Source organism: Bufo bufo, chromosome 6, assembly GCF_905171765.1.
Source record: "Bufo bufo chromosome 6, aBufBuf1.1, whole genome shotgun sequence".
Classification (NCBI taxonomy): domain Eukaryota; kingdom Metazoa; phylum Chordata; class Amphibia; order Anura; family Bufonidae; genus Bufo; species Bufo bufo.
In genome coordinates, this window is record NC_053394.1 from 3,635,618 (window position 1) to 3,657,542 (window position 21,925).

General features: G+C 44.8%; 1 protein-coding gene across 1 annotated transcript in view; it reads right to left on the reverse strand.

The window, feature by feature from the left end:
- The window catches only part of ENO4 (enolase 4), a 62,572-nt gene that overhangs the window by 22,240 nt on the left and 18,407 nt on the right, over positions 1-21,925 (reverse strand). The window contains 7 exon segments of the mRNA XM_040436536.1: positions 6,081-6,152; positions 10,459-10,496; positions 10,499-10,532; positions 10,534-10,587; positions 13,330-13,493; positions 17,761-17,990; positions 18,148-18,332. Coding sequence (XP_040292470.1) covers positions 6,081-6,152; positions 10,459-10,496; positions 10,499-10,532; positions 10,534-10,587; positions 13,330-13,493; positions 17,761-17,990; positions 18,148-18,332 — 777 coding nt within the window.

Consider the following 21,925-nt stretch of genomic DNA (forward strand, 5'->3'; position numbering starts at 1 on the left):
TGCAGGGACAGGTGGGTTGTGTAAATTCTCATTCTTCCCCGTGCTCCGCGCCGCCGCTCCCTCCAGGTGTATTGTCTGCCCTGAACCCATTACACTCTGTTAATTGCATTATACGCAGTGGTTTTTGTGATGCCGTCATTGGCGGTGAATGAAGCTGCCAGCATTAAAAAGGGAAACAGAATACACATGTAAATAGCCTTTCACTGCGTTATTACTGAGCGCTCCCGCCAGCAGGGGGTCATTATCTAAAGCTGAAACCACAGCGCCAGTCCCCGACTCATTAACGTGATGATGAATGACTAATTCCTAACCAAAGCCCATACGAGGTGCGATATATACAGTCAGTGTATAGGAGAGGATATATACAGTCAGTGTACAGGAGAGGAGATATATACAGTCAGTGTACAGGAGAGGAGACATATACAGTCAGTGTACAGGAGAGGAGACATATATACAGTCAGTATACAGGAGAGGAGACATATATATAGTCAGTATACAGGAGAGGAGACATATATATACAGTCAGTGTACAGGAGAGGAGATATATACAGTGAGTGTACAGGAGAGGAGATATATACAGTCAGTGTACAGGAGAGGAGACATATATACAGTCAGTATACAGAAGAGGAGATATATACAGTCAGTGTACAGGAGAGGAGACATATATACAGTCAGTATACAGAAGAGGAGATATATACAGTCAGTGTACAGGAGAGGAGATATATACAGTCAGTGTACAGGAGAGGAGACATATATACAGTCAGTATACAGGAGAGGAGATATATACAGTCAGTGTACAGGAGAGGAGGCATATATACAGTCAGTGTACAGGAGAGGAGATATATATACAGTCAGTGTACAGGAGAGGAGATATATATACAGTCAGTGTACAGGAGAGGAGACATATATACAGTCAGTGTACAGGAGAGGAGACATATATATACAGTCAGTGTACAGGAGAGGAGATATATACAGTCAGTGTACAGGAGAGGAGACATATATACAGTCAGTGTACAGGAGAGGAGACATATATACAGTCAGTGTACAGGAGAGGAGACATATATACAGTCAGTATACAGGAGAGGAGATATATACAGTCAGTGTACAGGAGAGGAGACATATATACAGTCAGTATACAGGAGAGGAGATATATACAGTCAGTGTACAGGAGAGGAGATATATACAGTCAGTGTACAGGAGAGGAGATATATACAGTCAGTGTACAGGAGAGGTGATATATATACAGTCAGTGTACAGGAGAGGTGATATATATACAGTCAGTGTACAGGAGAGGAGACATATATACAGTCAGTGTACAGGAGAGGTGATATATACAGTCAGTGTACAGGAAATGATATATACAGTCAGTGTACAGGAGAGGATATATATACAGTCAGTGTACAGGAGAGGATATATATACAGTCAGTGTACAGGAGAGGATATATATACAGTCCGTGTACAGGAGAGGTGATATATACAGTCAGTGTACAGAAGAGGTGATATATACAGTCAGTATACAGGAGATGAGACATATATACAGTCAGTGTACAGGAGAGGTGATATATACAGTCAGTATACAGGAGAGGATATATATATATATATACAGTCCGTGTACAGGAGAGGTGATATATACAGTCAGTATACAGGAGAGGTGATATATACAGTCAGTATACAGGAGAGGAGACATATATACAGTCAGTGTACAGGAGAGGAGATATATACAGTCAGTGTACAGGAGAGGAGGCATATATACAGTCAGTGTACAAGAGAGGAGATATATTTACAGTCAGTGTACAGGAGAGGAGACATATATACAGTCAGTGTACAGGAGAGGAGATATATACAGTCAGTGTACAGGAGAGGAGATATATACAGTCAGTGTACAGGAGAGGAGACATATATACAGTCAGTGTACAGGAGAGGAGACATATATACAGTCAGTGTACAAGAGAGGAGATATATTTACAGTCAGTGTACAGGAGAGGAGACATATATACAGTCAGTGTACAGGAGAGGAGATATATACAGTCAGTGTACAGGAGAGGATATATATACAGTCAGTATACAGGAGAGGATATATATATATATATATATACAGTCAGTGTACAGGAGAGGATATATATATATATATACAGTCAGTGTACAGGAGAGGTGATATATACAGTCAGTGTATAGGAGAGGAGACAAATATACAGTCAGTATACAGGAGAGGAGATATATACAGTCAGTATACAGGAGAGGATATATATATATACATACAGTCAGTGTACAGGAGAGGATATATATATATATATACAGTCAGTATACAGGAGAGGATATATATATATATATATATACAGTCAGTATACAGGAGAGGATATATATATATATACATATATATATATACAGTCAGTGTACAGGAGAGGATATATATATATATATACACATAGTCAGTGTACAGGAGAGGATATATATATATATATATACAGTCAGTATACAGGAGAGGATATATATATATACATATATATATACAGTCAGTGTACAGGAGAGGATATATATATATATATATACACAGTCAGTGTACAGGAGAGGTGATATATACAGTCAGTGTATAGGAGAGGAGACAAATATACAGTCAGTGTACAGGAGAGGTGATATATACAGTCAGTATACAGGAGAGGATATATATATATATATACATACAGTCAGTGTACAGGAGAGGATATATATATATATATATATATATATATATATACACAGTCAGTATACAGGAGAGGATATATATATATATACATATACAGTACAGACCAAAAGTTTGGACACACCTTCTCATTCAAAGAGTTTTCTTTATTTTCATGACTATGAAGGCATCAAAACTATGAATTAACACATGTGGAATTATATACATAACAAACAAGTGTGAAACAACTGAAAATATGTCATATTCTAGGTTCTTCAAAGTAGCCACCTTTTGCTTTGATTACTGCTTTGCACACTCTTGGCATTCTCTTGATGAGCTTCAAGAGGTAGTCCCCTGAAATGCTCTTCCAACAGTCTTGAAGGAGTTCCCAGAGATGCTTAGCACTTGTTGGCCCTTTTGCCTTCACTCTGCGGTCCAGCTCACCCCAAACCATCTCGATTGGGTTCAGGTCCGGTGACTGTGGAGGCCAGGTCATCTGGCGCAGCACCCCATCACTCTCCTTCATGGTCAAATAGCCCTTACTTTCAAAGTTTTCCCAATTTTTTCGGCTGACTGACTGACCTTCATTTCTTAAAGTAATGATGGCCACTCGTTTTTCTTTACTTAGCTGCTTTTTTCTTGCCATAATACAAATTCTAACAGTCTATTCAGTAGGACTATCAGCTGTGCATCCACCTGACTTCTCCTCAACGCCACTGATGGTCCCAACCCCATTTATAAGGCAAGAAATCCCACTTATTAAACCTGACAGGGCACACCTGTGAAGTGAAGACCATTTCAGGGGACTACCTCTTGAAGCTCCTCAAGAGAATGCCAAGAGTGTGCAAAGCAGTAATCAAAGCAAAAGGTGGCTACTTTGAAGAACCTAGAATATGACCTATTTTCAGTTGTTTCACACTTGTTTGTTATGTATATAATTCCACATGTGTTAATTCATAGTTTTGATGCCCTCAGTGTGAATCTACAATTTTCATAGTCATGAAAATAAAGCAAAATTCTTTGAATGAGAAGGTGTGTCCAAACTTTTGGTCTGTACTGTATATATATATATATATATATATATATACACAGTCAGTGTACAGGAGAGGATATATATATATATATACAGTCAGTATACAGGAGAGGATATATATATACATACAGTCAGTATACAGGAGAGGATATATATATACATACAGTCAGTATACAGGAGAGGATATATATATATACAGTCAGTGTACAGGAGAGGATATATATATATATATATATATATACAGTCAGTGTACAGGAGAGGATATATATATATATATATACAGTCAGTATACAGGAGAGGATATATATATATATATATACATACAGTCAGTATACAGGAGAGGATATATATATACATACAGTCAGTATACAGGAGAAAATATATATATATATATATATATATATATATATACAGTCAGTGTACAGGAGAGGATATATATATACAGTCAGTATACAGGAGAGGATATATATATATACATACAGTCAGTATACAGGAGAGGATATATATATATACATACAGTCAGTATACAGGAGAGGATATATATATATATATATATATATATATATACATACAGTCAGTATACAGGAGAGGATATATATATATATATATATACACATATAGTCAGTATACAGGAGAGGATATATATATATACAGTCAGTGTACAGGAGAGGATATATATATATATATATACAGTCAGTATACAGGAGAGGATATATATATATATATATATATATACAGTCAGTATACAGGAGAGGATATATATATACATACAGTCAGTATACAGGAGAGGATATATATATATATATATATACATACAGTCAGTATACAGGAGAGGATATATATATATACATACAGTCAGTATACAGGAGAGGATATATATATATATATATATATATATATATACAGTCAGTATACAGGAGAGGATATATATATATACAGTCAGTATACAGGAGAGGAGATATATATACAGTCAGTATACAGGAGAGGTGATATATATACAGTCAGTATACAGGAGAGGTGATATATATACAGTCAGTGTACAGGAGAGGTGATATATATACAGTCAGTGTACAGGAGAGGTGATATATATACAGTCAGTGTACAGGAGAGGTGATATATATACAGTCAGTATACAGGAGAGGTGATATATATACAGTCAGTATACAGGAGAGGATATATATATATACAGTCAGTATACAGGAGAGGAGATATATATACAGTCAGTATACAGGAGAGGATATATATATATACAGTCAGTGTACAGGAGAGGTGATATATATGCAGTCAGTGTACAGGAGAGGTGATATATATACAGTCAGTGTACAGGAGAGGTGATATATATACAGTCAGTGTACAGGAGAGGTGATATATATACAGTCAGTATACAGGAGAGGTGATATATATACAGTCAGTGTACAGGAGAGGTGATATATATATACAGTCAGTGTACAGGAGAGGTGATATATATACAGTCAGTGTACAGGAGAGGTGATATATATACAGTCAGTATACAGGAGAGGTGATATATATACAGTCAGTGTACAGGAGAGGTGATATATATACAGTCAGTGTACAGGAGAGGTGATATATATACAGTCAGTGTACAGGAGAGGAGACATATATATACAGTCAGTGTACAGGAGAGGAGATATATACAGTCAGTGTACAGGAGAGGTGATATATATACAGTCAGTATACAGGAGAGGTGATATATATACAGTCAGTGTACAGGAGAGGTGATATATATATACAGTCAGTGTACAGGAGAGGTGATATATATACAGTCAGTGTACAGGAGAGGTGATATATATACAGTCAGTATACAGGAGAGGTGATATATATACAGTCAGTGTACAGGAGAGGTGATATATATACAGTCAGTGTACAGGAGAGGTGATATATATATACAGTCAGTGTACAGGAGAGGTGATATATATACAGTCAGTATACAGGAGAGGTGATATATATACAGTCAGTGTACAGGAGAGGTGATATATATACAGTCAGTGTACAGGAGAGGTGATATATATACAGTCAGTATACAGGAGAGGTGATATATATACAGTCAGTGTACAGGAGAGGTGATATATATACAGTCAGTGTACAGGAGAGGTGATATATATACAGTCAGTGTACAGGAGAGGAGACATATATACAGTCAGTGTACAGGAGAGGTGATATATATACAGTCAGTATACAGGAGAGGTGATATATATACAGTCAGTGTACAGGAGAGGTGATATATATACAGTCAGTATACAGGAGAGGTGATATATATACAGTCAGTATACAGGAGAGGTGATATATATACAGTCAGTGTACAGGAGAGGTGATATATATACAGTCAGTGTACAGGAGAGGTGATATATATATACAGTGTTGTACTTACTCCGCCCTTATTACTCGGTGTCTCCATTTGCTTCAGGATTTGTGTCTGAAGAGATGAGGTGAAATTCAAACCCTAGAAAACAGTGAAGGGTGAAGTATATCAGTGACCATTATAATGGGGGGGGGGGGTCTCTATCTCTCCTGTACACTATCCTGACCATTATAATGGGGGGGGGGGTCTCTATATCTCCTGTACACTATCCAGTCCATTATAATGGGGGGGGGGGGAGGGGGTCTCTATCTCTCCTGTACACTATCCAGTCCATTATAATGGGGGGGGGAGGGGTCTCTATCTCTCCTGTACACTATCCTGTCTATTATAATGGGGGGGGGGGTCTCTATCTCTCCTGTACACTATCCTGACCATTATAATGGGGGGGGGGAGGGGTCTCTATCTCTCCTGTACACTATCCTGACCATTATAATGGGGGAGGGGGGTCTCTATCTCTCCTGTACACTATCCTGACCATTATTATAATGGGGGGGGAGGGGGGTCTATCTCTCCTGTACACTATCCTGACCATTATAATGGGGGGGGAGGGGGGGTCTATCTCTCCTGTACACTATCCTGACCATTATAATGGGGGGGGGGGGGGTCTCTATCTCTCCTGTACACTATCCTGACCATTATAATGGGGGGGTCTCTATCTCTCCTGTACACTATCCTGTCCATTATAATGGGGGGGGGGGGTCTCTATCTCTCCTGTACACTATCCTGACCATTATAATGGGGGGGTCTCTATCTCTCCTGTACACTATCCTGACCATTATATTGGGGGGGGGGGGTCTCTATCTCTCCTGTACACTATCTGACCATTATAGCGGGGGAGGGGGTCTCTATCTCTCCTGTACACTATCCTGAACATTATAATGGGGGGGGGGGGGGGTCTATCTCTCCTGTACACTATCCTGACCATTATAATGGGGAGGGGGTCTCTATATCTCCTGTAAGCTATCCTGTCTATTATAATGGGGGGGGGGGGGGTCTCTATCTCTCCTGTACTCTATCCTGACCATTATAATGGGGGGGGGGGGGGTCTCTATCTCTCCTGTACACTATCCTGACCATTATAATGGGGGGGGGGGGGGGTCTCTATCTCTCCTGTACACTATCCTGTCCATTATAATGGGGGGGGGGGGGGGTCTCTATCTCTCCTGTACACTATCCTGACCATTATAATGGGAGGGGTGCTCTATCTTCCTGTACACTATCCTGTCCATTATAATGGGGGGGGGGGTCTCTAGCTCTGCTGTACACTATCCTGACCATTATAATGGGGGGGGGGGGTCTCTTAGCTCTGCTGTACACTATCCTGACCATTATAATGGGGGGGGGGGTCTCTAGCTCTCCTGTACACTATCCTGACCATTATAGCGGGGGAGGGGGTCTCTATCTCTCCTGTACACTATCCTGACCATTATAATGGGGGGGGGGTCTCTATCTCTCCTGTACACTATCCTGACCATTATAATGGGGGGGGGGGGGTCTCTATCTCTCCTGTACACTATCCTGACCATTATAATGGGGGGGGGGGGGGTCTCTATCTCTCCGTACACTATCCTGACCATTATAATGGGGGGGGGGGGGTCTCTATCTCTCCTGTACACTATCCTGTCCATTATAATGGGGGGGGGTCTCTATATCTCCTGTAAGCTATCCTGTCTATTATAATGGGGGGGGGGGTCTCTATCTCTCCTGTACTCTATCCTGACCATTATAATGGGGGGGGGGTCTCTATCTCTCCTGTACACTATCCTGACCATTATAATGGGGGGGGGGGGGGGGTCTCTATCTCTCCTGTACACTATCCTGTCTATTATAATGGGGGGGGGGGTCTCTATCTCTCCTTTACACTATCCTGACCATTATAATGGGAGGGGGTCTCTATCTCTCCTGTACACTATCCTGTCCATTATAATGGGGGGGGGGGGCTCTAGCTCTGCTGTACACTATCCTGACCATTATAATGGGGGGGGGGGGGGGTCTCTAGCTCTGCTGTACACTATCCTGACAGTATCGCGGGGGGGGGGGGTCTCCTATCTCTCCTGTACACTATCCTGACCATTATAGCGGGGGAGGGGGTCTCTATCTCTCCTGTACACTATCCTGACCATTATAATGGGGAGGGGGTCTCTATATCTCCTGTAAGCTATACTGTCTATTATAATGGGGGGGGGGGGGGTCTCTATCTCTCCTGTACACTATCCTGTCCATTATAATGGGGGGGGGGGGGGGGGGGTCTCTATCTCTCCTGTACACTATCCTGACCATTATATAATGGGGGGGGAGGGGGGGTCTATCTCTCCTGTACACTATCCTGACCATTTAATGGGGGGGGGGGGTCTCTATCTCTCTGTACACTATCCTGACCATTATAATGGGGGGGGGGGTCTCTATCTCTCCTGTACACTATACTGTCTATTATAATGGGGGGGGGGGGGTCTCTATCTCTCCTGTACACTATCCTGACCATTATAATGGGGGGGGGGGGTCTCTATCTCTCCTGTACACTATCTGACCATTATAATGGGGGGGGGGGGGGTCTCTATCTCTCCTGTACACTATCCTGACCATTATAATGGGGGGGGGGGAGGGGGTCTCTATCTCTCCTGTACACTATCCTGACCATTATAATGGGGGGTCTCTATCTCTCCTGTACACTATCCTGCCCATTATAATGGGGGGGGGGGGGGGGTCTCTATCTCTCCTGTCACTATCCTGACCATTATAAGGTGGGGTCTCTATCTCTCCTGTACACTATACTGTCCATTATAATGGGGGGGGGGGGGGGTCTATCTCTCCTGTACACTATCCTGACCATTATAATGGGGAGGGGGTCTCTATCTCTCCTGTACACTATCCTGACCATTATAATGGGGGGGGTCTCTATCTCTCCTGTACACTATCCTGCTATTATAATGGGGGGGGGGGGGTCTCTATCTCTCCTGTACACTATCCTGACCATTATAATGGGGGGGGGGGGTCTCTACTCTCCTGTACACTATCTGACCATTATAATGGGGGGGGGGGGGGGTCTCTATCTCTCCTGTACACTATCCTGTCTATTATAATGGGGGGGGGGTCTCTTCTCTCCTGTACACTATCCTGTCTATTATAATGGGTGTGGGGGGTCTCTATCTCTCTGTACACTATCCTGTCCATTATAATGGGGGGGGGGGGGGTCTCTATCTCTCCTGTACATATCCTGACCATTATAATGGGGAGGGGGTCTCTATCTCTCTGTACACTATCCTGTCCATTATAATGGGGGGGGGGGTCTCTCATCTCTCCTGTACACTATCCTGTCCATTATAATGGGGGGGGGGGGGTCTCTATCTCTCCTGTACACTATCCTGACCATTATAATGGGGGGGTCTCTATCTCTCCTGTACACTATCCTGACCATTATAATGGGGGGGGGGGGTCTCTATCTCTCCTGTACACTATCCTGACCATTATAATGGGGGGGGGGGTCTCTATCTCTCCTGTACACTATCCTGACCATTATAATGGGGGGGGGGTCTCTATCTCTCCTGCAACACTATCCTGACAATTATAATGGGGGAGGGGGGTCTCTATCTCTCCTTTACACTATCCTGACCATTATAATGGGGGGGGGTCTCTATCTCTCCTGTACACTATCCTGTCTATTATAATGGGGGGGGGGGGGGTCTCTATCTCTCCTGTTACACTATCCTGACCATTATAATGGGGGGGGGGGTCTCTACTCTCTCCTGTACACTATCCTGACCATTATAATGGGGGGGGGAGGGGGTCTCTATCTCTCCTGTACACTATCCTGTCTATTATAATGGGGGGGGGGGGGGTCTCTATCTCTCCTGTACACTATCCTGTCTATTATAATGGGGGGGGGGGTCTCTTTCTCTCCTGTACACTATCCTGTCTATTATAATGGGTTGTGGGGGGGTCTCTATCTCTCCTGTACACTATCCTGTCCCATTATAATGGGGGGGGGGGTCCTCTATCTCTCCTGTACACTATCCTGACCATTATAATGGGGAGGGGGTCTCTATCTCTCCTGTACACTATCCTGTCCATTATAATGGGGGGGGGTCTCTATCTCTCCTGTACACTATCCTGACCATTATAATGGGGGGGTCTCTATCTCTCCTGTACACTATCCTGACCATTATAATGGGGGGGGGGGGCGGTCTCTATCTCTCCTGTACACTATCCTGACCATTATAATGGGGGGGGGGTGTCTCTATCTCTCCTGTACACTATCCTGACCATTATATGGGGGGGGGGGGGGGTCTCTATCCTCTCCTGCACACTATCCTGACAATTATAATGGGGGGAGGGGGTCTCTATCTCTCCTTTACACTATCCTGACCATTATAATGGGAGGGGGTCTCACCTGTGCTATCGCTGTCCCCGGCTTTGGGACCACCAGATCTCCTTCATGAGGTTGAGTTTCCCAGGCGACGACTTTTGCGCAGCTCAGCAGGGAGATCAGCGGCGCCGGGATCAGCAGCTCTGGAGGTGGCTGCATTAAGGAAATAATTACAGAAGAGAAACGTCTAGTCTAACTGCTGATAGAGGACCCTGGACAGGAAAGAGTGTGTATGCAAATGAGAGGGAGGAGCAAACGGAGTGATAGTATGTAAATCAGGGTAAGGGGCCCACTGGTATTATGTAAATGAGGGGGAGGGGCGCAGAGCGCTTTATATTATGTAAATGAGGGGAGCACACTGCTTTATATTATGTAAATGAGGTGAGCACACTGCTTTATATTATGTAAATGAGGGTGAGCACACTGCTTTATATTATGTAAATGAGGAAGGGGAGAACACTGCTTTATATTATGTAAATGAGGGGAGCACACTGCTTTATATTATGTAAATGAGGAAGGGGAGAACACCGCTTTATATTATGTAAATGAGGGGAGCACACTGCTTTATATTATGTAAATGAGGGGAGCACACTGCTTTATATTATGTAAATTAGGGGAGCACACTGCTTTATATTATGTAAATTAGGAAAGGGAGAACACCGCTTTATATTATGTAAATGAAGAAGGGAAACACACTGCTTTATATTGCTTTATATTATGTAAATGAGGGGAGCACACTGCTTTATATTATGTAAATGAGGGAGGGGAACACACTGCTTTATATTATGCAAATGAGTGAGAGGGCATATTGTCTGCTATTATGTAAATGAGCAAGGGAAACACACTGCTCTATATTATGTAAATGAGGAAGGGAAACACACTGCTCTATATTATGTAAATCAGGAAGGGAAACACACTGCTCTATATTATGTAAATCAGAAGGGAAACACACTGCTTTATATTATGCAAATGAGTGAGAGGGCATATTGTCTGAAATTATGGTAAAATGAGGAAGGGAGAGAACACTGCTCTATATTATGTAAATGAGGGAGGAAGAACACTGCTTTATATTATGTAAATTAGGGGAGAGGCATATTGGTCTGATATTATGTAAATGAGGGGGAGAGGCACACTGCCTGATTTTACATGCACACCGTACAAAACACTCGGCAAGCTGAGGATGAAAAGGGCTCGCGCTGCGCTGGGAACTCCGTATTAGAAGGATTTCAATGAACAATTAAAAGTATAGAAAAGAAAAAACAAAGCTGCGCGTTTCTGTGCGGAGCGCCTCCGTCATCCGCTCCGGATGCTGAATACTAGCAGATACATAATATACTGGATTCATGGCAAGACCACAGGAGAAGCCCCATGGAGAGCCGGACATATTACATACAGCGTACGTAAAACGGGTACAATGGAAAGGCCACGTGCGAGAAAAACGCATCTAAGTGTGCACTGCAGATTACATAACGTGCAATATAAGAGCGGACCTATAACAGATAGAAGGATAGTAAATCCCGATGTAGCAGTGTCGGGTAAGCGCAGTGGATGATCAGGTAGAACATACCATGCACTGGATATGGCTCTGTCACACTATAAGTGCTGTACACGTCCTCGTGTCAGCAGATTATGTAAATGAGAGATAGCGGAGGGGCACAGTGACGATTATGTAAATGAGAGGGCAGAGGAGGGGCAAAGTGACGGATTATGTAAATGAGAGGCAGAGGAGGGGCACAGTGACGGATTATGTAAATGAGAGGGCAGAGGAGGGCACAGTGACGGATTATGTAATGAGAGGCAGAGGAGGGGCACAGTGATGGATTATGTAAATGAGAGATAGCGGAGGGGCACAGTGACAGATTATGTAAATTAGGCGTCAGTGAAGGGCACAGTGACAGATTATTAAATGAGAGATAGCGGAGGAGCACAGTGACAGAATATGTAAATGAGAGATAGCCGGAGGGGCACAGTGACGGATTATGTAAATGGTGGAGGGGCACAGTGACAGATTATGTAAATGAGAGATAGCGGAGGGGAACAGTGACGGATTATGTAAATGAAGATAGCGGAGGGGCACAGTGACAGATTATGTAAATGAGAGATAGCGGAGAAACACAGTGACGGATATGTAAAGAGAGATAGCGGAGGGGAACAGTGACAGATTATTTAAATTAGGGGGCAGAGGAGAACACAGTGACAGATTATTTAAATGAGGGGGCAGTGGAGGGGCACAGTGACAGATTATGTAAATGAGAGATAGCGGAGGGGAACAGTGACGGATTATGTAAATGAGAGATAGCGGAGGGGCACAGTGACGGATTATGTAAATGGTGGAGGGGCACAGTGACAGATTATGTAAATGAGAGATAGCGGAGGGGAACAGTGACGGATTATGTAAATTAGGGGGCAGAGGAGAACACAGTGACAGATTATTTAAATGAGGGGGCAGTGGAGGGGCACAGTGACAGATTATGTAAATGAGAGCAGTGGGGGGACACAGTGACAGATTATGTAAATGATGGGGCAGCGGAGGGGAACAGTGACAGATAATGTAAATGAGGGGCAGAGGAGGGGCACAGTGACAGATTATGTAAATGAGGGGGCAGCGGAGGGGGCACAGTGACAGATTATGTAAATGAGAGCAGTGGGGGGGCACAGTGACAGATTATGTAAATTAGGCGTCAGCGGAGGGGACCCAGTAACAGATTATGTAAATGAGGGGCAGCGGAGAGACCCAGTGAAGAGTATGTAAATTAGGCGTCAGCGGAGGGGCACAGTGAAAGAGTATGTAAATTAGCGTCAGCTGAGGGGCCACAGTGAAAGAGTATGTAAATTAGGCGTCAGCGGAGGGGCACAGTGACAGATTATGTAAATGAGGAGATATTAATGAGGTACCTGCTGCTGCTTAAATGTAGCAATGTGGGAGTACAGCGGCAGGTCTCGAAGGGCGGCACTGCTCTTTGCTATAGCCAGAGATACTGCGGCCATCGCAAGGGCGCCCCTGGTGGCGGGCTCCTGAGGTTCTGCCGGGGGGAAGCGGCTTTTTCCGGTGCTGCCGCCTTTTTACCTGCAGAGATTTGATAATTGTATCACTGCTCACAGAAGGACGAGCAAAACTGTCCATGCGCTCACAGCGAGGTCTACACACAAGACATGAAAGCCTTACACATATATCACCTCCGGGGCCACCGTGGATGCTGAAAGCCAGGGGCCCCAAGTTCCCACTTTTGCCCAAAATATTGCACAGTCATAGACAGAAGCAGCTGCAGGGTGAAGCTGAAATCTCCCAGCATTCCCTGCACATTCAGCATCTTCACAGAACTAACAAGTAGAATACAAACAGAAAAGTGCCACCATTAGGCCCCTTTCACACGGGCGAGATTTCCGCGCGGATGCAATGCGTGAGGTGAACGCATTGCACCCGCACTGAATCCGGACCCATTCATTTCTATGGGGCTGTTCAGATGAGCGGTGATTTTCACCATCACTTGTGCGTTGCGTGAAAATCGCAGAATGCTCCTCTTTGTTCGTTTTCCACGCAATGCAGGCCCCATAGAAGTGAATGGGGCTGCGTGAAAATCGCAAACATCTGCAAGCAAGTGCGGATGCGGTGCGATTTTCACGCACGGTTGCTAGGAGACCCGATCATTATTATTTCCCCTTATAACATGGTTCTAAGGGAAAATAATAGCATTCTGAATACAGAATGCATAGTAAACTAGCGCTGGAGGGGTTAAAAAATTAATAAATAATTTAACTCACCTTAATCCACTTGTTCGACGCAGCGGCATCTCTTCTGTCCTTCTTTCTTTCAGGACCTGGGTAAAGGACCTGTGGTGACGTCACTGCGCTCATTACATGGTCCGTCACATGATCCATCACCAGTGCAACATCAAAGGTCCTTTTCCTACTGCACAGCAAAGATGAAGACAGAAGAGATGCCGGCTGCGCCGAACAAGTGGATTAGGTGAGTTTAATTATTTTTTATTTTTTTTAACCCCTCCAGCGCTATTGTACTATGCATTCTGTATTCCTGAATGCTATTATTTCCCTTATAACCATGTTATAGGGGAAATAATACAATCTACACAACACCTAACCCAAACCTGAACTTCCTGTGAAGAAGTCCGGGTTCAGGTCTGGGTACCAAACATGCCGATTTTTCTCATGCCGCGTGCAAAACGCATTAAAATGTTTTGGATTCGCGCGGAACAAAATCGCACATTTTACCGCGATGCACCCGCATTTTATCTGGCCCAAAAACATGACGCCTGTGTGAAAGAGGGCCGTACAAAAAGAAGTGAAGTTTGTCGTCACCTGATGTAGGAAGAGCTTCCAATAATCAGCAGAATAGTGAGTGCAGCTCTGGAGTATAATGCAGGATGTAACTCAGGATCAGTACAGGATAAGTAATGTATGTACACAGTGACTGCACCAGCAGAATAGTGAGTGCAGCTCTGGAGTATAATACAGGATGTAACTCAGGATCAGTCCAGGATAAGTAATGTATGTACACAGTGACTGCACCAGCAGAATAGTGAGTGCAGCTCTGGAGTATAATACAGGATGTAACTCAGGATCAGTACAGGATAAGTAATGTATGTACACAGTGACTACACCAGCAGAATAGTGAGTGTAGCTCTGGAGTATACACAGGATGTAACTTCAGGATCAGTACAGGATAAGTAATGTAGGTACACAGTGACTGCACCAGCAGAATAGTGAGTGCAGCTCTGGAGTATAATACAGGATGTAACTCAGGATCAGTACAGGATAAGTAATGTAGGTACACAGTGACTGCACCAGCAGAATAGTGAGTGCAGCTCTGGAGTATAATACCAGGATGTAACTCAGGATCAGTACAGGATAAGTAATGTATGTACACAGTGACTGCACCAGCAGAATAGTGAGTTGCAGCTCTGGAGTATAATACAGGATGTAACTCAGGATCAGTACAGGATAAGTAATAATATGTACACAGTGACTGCACCAGCAGAATAGTGAGTGCAGCTCTGGAGTATAATACAGGATGTAACTCAGGATCAGTACAGGATAAGTAATGTATGTACACAGTGACTGCACCAGCAGAATAGTGAGTGCAGCTCTGGAGTATAATACAGGATGTAACTCAGGATCAGTACAGGATAAGTAATGTATGTACACAGTGATTTGCACCAGCAGAATAGTGAGTGCAGCTCTGGAGTATAATACAGGATGTAACTCAGGATCAGTACAGGATAAGTAATGTATGTACACAGTGATTGCACCAGCAGAATAGTGAGTGCAGCTCTGGGAGTATAATACAGGATGTAACTCAGGATCAGTACAGGATAAGTAATGTATGTACACAGTGACTGCACCAGCAGAATAGTGAGTGCAGCTCTGGAGTATAATGCAGGATGTAACTCAGGATCAGTACTTGATAAGTAATGTATGTACACAGTGACTGCACCAGCAGAATGTGAGTGCAGCTCTGAAGTATAATACAGGATGTAACTCAGGATCAGTACAGGATAAGTAATGTATGTACACAGTGACTGCACCAGCAGAATAGTGAGTGCAGCTCTGGAGTATAATACAGGATGTAACTCAGGGATCAGTACAGGATAAGTAATGTATGTACACAGTGACTGCACCCAGCAGAATAGTGAGTGCAGCTCTGGGGTATAATACAGGATGTAACCCAGGATCAGTCCAGGATAAGTAATGTATGTACACAGTGACTGCACCAGCAGAATAGTGAGTGCAGCTCTGGGGTATAATACAGGATGTAACTCAGGATCAGTACAGGATAAGTAATGTATGTACACAGTGACTGCACCAGCAGAATAGTGAGTGCAGCTCTGGAGTATAATACAGGATGTAACTCAGGATCAGTACAGGATAAGTAATGTATGTACACAGTGACTGCACTCACAGAATAGTGAGTGCAGCTCTGGAGTATAATACAGGATGTAACTCAGGATCAGTACAGGATAAGTAATGTATGTACACAGTGACTGCACCAGCAGAATAGTGAGTGCAGCTCTGGAGTATAATACAGGATGTAACTCAGGATCAGTACAGGATAATAATGTATGTACAGAGTGACTCCACCAGCAGAATAGTGAGTGCAGCTCTGGGGTATTAATACAGGATGTAACTCAGGATCAGTACAGGATAAGTAATGTATGTACACAGTGACTGCACCAGCAGAATAGTGAGTGCAGCTCTGGAGTATAATACAGGATGTAACTCAGGATCAGTACAGGATAAGTAATGTATGTACACAGTGACTGCACCAGCAGAATAGTGAGTGCAGCTCTGGAGTATAATACCAGGATGTAACTCAGGATCAGTACAGGATAAGTAATGTATGTACACCAGTGACTGCACCAGCAGAATAGAGGAGTGCAGCTCTGGAGTATAATACAGGATGTAACTCAGGATCAGTACAGGATAAGTAATGTATGTACACAGTGACTGCACCAGCAGAATAGTGAGTGCAGCTCTGGAGTATAATACAGGATGTAACTCAGGATCAGTACAGGATAAGTAATGTAGGTACACAGTGACTGCACCAGCAGAATAGTGGAGTGCAGCTCTGGAGTATAATACAGGATGTAACTCAGGATCAGTACAGGATAAGTAATGTATGTACACAGTGACTGCACCAGCAGAATAGTGAGTGCAGCTCTGGAGTATAATACAGGATGTAACTCAGGATCAGTACAGGATAAGTAATTTATGTACACAGTGACCAGTACAGGATAAGTAATGTATGTACACAGTGACTGCACCAGCAGAATAGTGAGTGCCGCTCTGGAGTATAATACAGGATGTAACTCAGGATCAGTACAGGATAAGTAATGTATGTACCCCGGGTACTGCAACCAGCAGAATAGTGAGTGCAGCTCTGAGTATAAACTGTAATATGGTGATCAGTGTTGGACACAAGCTTCATGTGAAATATGTTTCTAGAATAAATCCTTGGAATATTCTACATCCTCTGTGCAGATTCACCATCAATCCACACAATTTGGGGCCTAACAGGTAAATGTGTTGAGTCTGATGTCCCGTCCCGCACCTCGCCCCAATCCCTCCCTCATCAGTCCTAAGGATGGTGTAATAATTGTCACATGGGAGTTTAAAAGTTGCAGAATGGGGTGTTATGACTTTTATTTTACGCCAAAAATCTGGCATATCCCTGTAGGTAAATGTCCCCCATTGTGTAAACCCCATCTGGGAGGGGTGCAGAGGACTAGGCCACCCGATTCCACCCAGCTGAGGGTGCACTTTCCGCCTACAGGTGTTCAGGGAGCCATGTTTCTGTCCTCTTTGGATAACCCCTTGCATTGCGCAGGTTTCTCTGGGACCAGCCAATCACTGGAGGTCTTGCCGCTGAGTGTTTAGCCATGTGACAGGATCTGGCGCTCTCACCTTTACCGCTCGCCTTCTTCTTGCTGGACGGGGGTGGGGATGCGGGGGATGGGGCGGACACTGGAGGGGATGGGACGCGCTCGCTCTCAGCTTCCCTTCTTTGTTTGTCTTCTTGCTTCTTTACCCTAAAATAATTACTGATAGAAGAAAGAGAGGGAGCGGTGAGAGGCGGCACTGCCATCACCTCTCATCCTCCAGAGGCCGCAGCACTCCATACACACAGTAACCTCCCTTTAGTGTCAGCTGATCCAGGATCGGCGTGTAATGATTGCTCCAGGCGGTGCCCCTACCCACCTCAGCAGCTGGTCGATGGCGCTCTGCTCGCCGGGCTCCATGCCTCTCAGGGCCGGTCCTACAGAGTCCTGTATCCATCTGATGGCCGTCTGCACTGACTCCAGCCTCTGAGTCTCAGCGTCTCCAGCGGCCTCACAGGTAAGGAGCGTCGCGGGGTCTACAGAGACGGCGGCGGCACTGACTCTCTGCAGGGACAAGGAGAGAAGAAGCGTGGACACAGAATGTCAATGCAAAGGCAGCACAGTTACATTCACTGACAACAAGTGGAGGTGTTTATGAGACTGGGAATTTAGACTCAATTGGAAATGACATCACTTACGTGTGATGTCAGGATGCGGCCACCCCCTCCCCCGACACCTCACTAAACCTTTCACTGACCCCATACCATAAAACCCAGAAGAAGCAGCTGGGGGGGCGAGGGTTACATCCAACTTCTTTACTGCACATGTAACGTGCCACCCCCTTCATCAGATACAACCAAAGCAAAGTAAGAAGCAGAATATAGACCAGCAACATATAAGACCCGGACTGGAGAAGAAATAAAGAAAATCCTGTGAAACCAACAGAAATAAAGAAAATAACAGACAAAGTGACCGGGAGAAGAGAGAGAAGGAAACAAAGTACCGGGAGAGAGAAGAGAAGGAGAGAAAGTGACCGGGAGAAGAGAGAGAAGGAGAGAAAGTGACCGGGAGAAGAGAGAGAAGGAGACAAAGTGACCGGAGAAGAGAGAGAAGGAGACAAAGTGACCGGGAGAAGAGAGAGAAGGAGAGAAAGTGACCGGGAGAAGAGAGAGAAGGAGACAAAGTGACCGGGAGAAGAGAGAGAAGGAGACAATATAACCGGAAGAAGAGAGAGAAGGAGAGAAAGTGACCGGGAGAAGAGAGAGAAGGAGATAAAGTGACCGGGAGAAGGAGAGAAAGTGACCGGGAGAAGAGAGAGAAGGAGAGAAAGTGACCGGGAGAAGAGAGAGAAGGAGAGAAAGTGACCGGGAGAAGGAGAGAAAGTGACCGGGAGAAGAGAGAGAAGGAGAGAAAGTGACCGGGAGAAGAGAGAGAAGGAGAGAAAGTGACCGGGAGAAGAGAGAGAAGGAGACAAAGTGACCGGGAGAAGAGAGAGAAGGAGAGAAAGTGACCGGGAGAAGAGAGAGAAGGAGAGAAAGTGACCGGGAGAAGAGAGAGAAGGAGAGAAAGTGACCGGGGAGAAGGAGAGAAAGTGACCGGGAGAAGAGAGAGAAGGAGACAAAGTGCCTGGAGAAGAGAGAGAAGGAGACAAAGTGACCGGGAGAAGAGAGAGAAGGAGAGAAAGTGACCGGGAGAAGAGAGAGAAGGAGACAATATAATCGGGAGAAGAGAGAGAAGGAGACAAAGTGACCGGGAGAAGAGAGAGAAGGAGACAATATAACCGGAAGAAGAGAGAGAAGGAGAGAAAGTGACCGGGAGAAGAGAGAGAAGGAGAGAAAGTGACCGGGAGAAGAGAGAGAAGGAGAGAAAGTGACCGGGAGAAGAGAGAGAAGGAGAGAAAGTGACCGGGAGAAGAGAGAGAAGGAGACAAAGTGACCGGGAGAAGAGAGAGAAGGAGAGAAAGTGGACGAGAGAAGGAGAGAAAGTGACCGGGAGAAGAGAGAGAAGGAGAGAAGTGACCGGGAGAAGAGAGAGAAGGAGACAATATAATCGGGAGAAGAGAGAGAAGGAGATAAAGTGACCGGGAGAAGAGAGAGAAGGAGACAAAGTAACCGGGAGAAGAGAGAGAAGGAGAGAAAGTGACCGGGGAGAAGAGAGAGAAGGAGAGAAAGTGACCGGGAGAAGAGAGAGAAGGAGACCAAAGTGACCGGGAGAAGAGAGAGAAGGAGAGAAGTGACCGGAGAAGAGAGAGAAGGAGAGAAAGTGACCGGGAGAAGAAAGAGAAGGAGAGAAAGTGACCGGGAGAAGAAAGAGAAGGAGAGAAAGTGACGGAGGGAGAAGGAGAGAAAGTGACCGGGAGAAGAGAAGAGAAGGAGAGAAAGTGACCGGGAGAAGAGAGAGAAGGAGACAAAGTGACCGGGAGAAGAGAGAGAAGGAGAGAAAGTGACCGGGAGAAGAAAGAGAAGGAGAGAAAGTGACCGGGAGAAGAAGAGAAGGAGAGAAAGTGACGGGAGAAGGAGAGAAAGTGACCGGGAGAAGAGAGAGAAGGAGAGAAATGACGGGAGAAGAGAGAGAAGGAGACAAAGTGACCGGGGAGAAGAGAGAGAAGGAGACAATAACCGGAAGAAGAGAGAGAAGGAGATAAAGTGAGGGAGAAGAAGAGAGAGAGGAGAAAAGTGACCGGGAGAGAGAGAGAGAAGGAGAAAGTAACCGGAAGAAGAGAGAGAAGGAGAGAAAGTGACCGGGAGAAGAGAGAGAAGGAGACAAAGTGACGGGAGAAGAGAGAGAAGGAGATAAAGTGACCGAGAGAAGGAGAAAGTGACCGGAAGAAGAGAGAGAAGGAGATAAAGTGACCGGGAGAAGAGAGAGAAGGAGACAATATAATCGGGAGAAGAGAGAGAAGGAGATAAAGGAGATAAAGTGAACGGGAGAAGAGAGAGAAGGAGATAAAGTAACCGGGAGAAGAGAGAGAAGGAGACAAAGTGACCGGGAGAAGAGAGAGAAGGAGAGAAAGTGACCGGGAGAAGAGAGAGAAGGAGACAAAGTGACCGGGAGAAGAGAGAGAAGGAGAGAAAGTGACCGGGAGAAGAGAGAGAAGGAGAGAAAGTGACCGGGAGAGAGAAAGAGAAGGAGAGAAAGTGACCGGGAGAAGAAAGAGAAGGAGAGAAAGTGACGGGAGAAGGAGAGAAAGTGACGGGAGAAGAGAGAGAAGGAGAGAAAGTGACGGGAGAAGAGAGAGAAGGAGACAAAGTGACCGGGAGAAGAGAGAGAAGGAGAGAAAGTGACGGGAGAAGAAAGAGAAGGGAGAAAGTGACGGGAGAAGAAAGAGAAGGAGAGAAAGTGGAGAGAAGGAGAGAAAGTGACCGGGAGAAGAGAGAGAAGGAGAGAAAGTGACCGGGAGAAGAGAGAGAAGGAGACAAAGTGACCGGGAGAAGAGAGAGAAGGAGACAATATAACCGGAAGAAGAGAGAGAAGGAGATAAAGTGACCGGGAGAAGAGAGAGAAGGAGACAAAGTGACCGGGAGAAGAGAGAGAAGGAGACAATATAACCGGAAGAAGAGAGAGGAGATAAAGTGACCGGGAGAAGAGAGAGAAGGAGATAAAGTGAACGGGAGAAGAGAGAGAAGGAGATAAAGTGACCGGGAGAAGATAAAAAAGGAGACAAAGTAACCGGAAGAAGAGAGAGAAGGAGATAAAGTGAGGGGAGAAGAGAGAGAAGGAGACAAAGTGACGGGAGAAGAGAGAGAAGGAGACAAATAACCGGGAGAAGAGAGAGAAGAGAAAGTGACCGGGAGAAGAGAGAGAAGGAGAGAAGTAACCGGGAGAAGAGAGAGAAGGAGAGAAGTGACCGGGAGAAGAGAGAGAAGGAGAGAAAGTGACCGGGAGAAGAGGAGAAGGAGAGAAAGTGACCGGGAGAAGAGAGGAAGGAGAAAGTGACGGGAGAAGAAGAGAAGGAGAGAAGTGACCGGGAGAAGAGAGAGAAGGAGAGAAAGTGACCGGAGAGAGAGAGAGGAGAGAAAGTGAGGGAGAAGAGAGAAGGAGAAAATAAGGGAGAAGAGAAGGAGAAAGTGACCGGGAGAAGAGAGAGAAGGAGACAAAGTGACCGGGAGAAGAGAGAGAGGAGAAGTGACGGGAGAAGAGAGAGAAGGAGAGAAAGT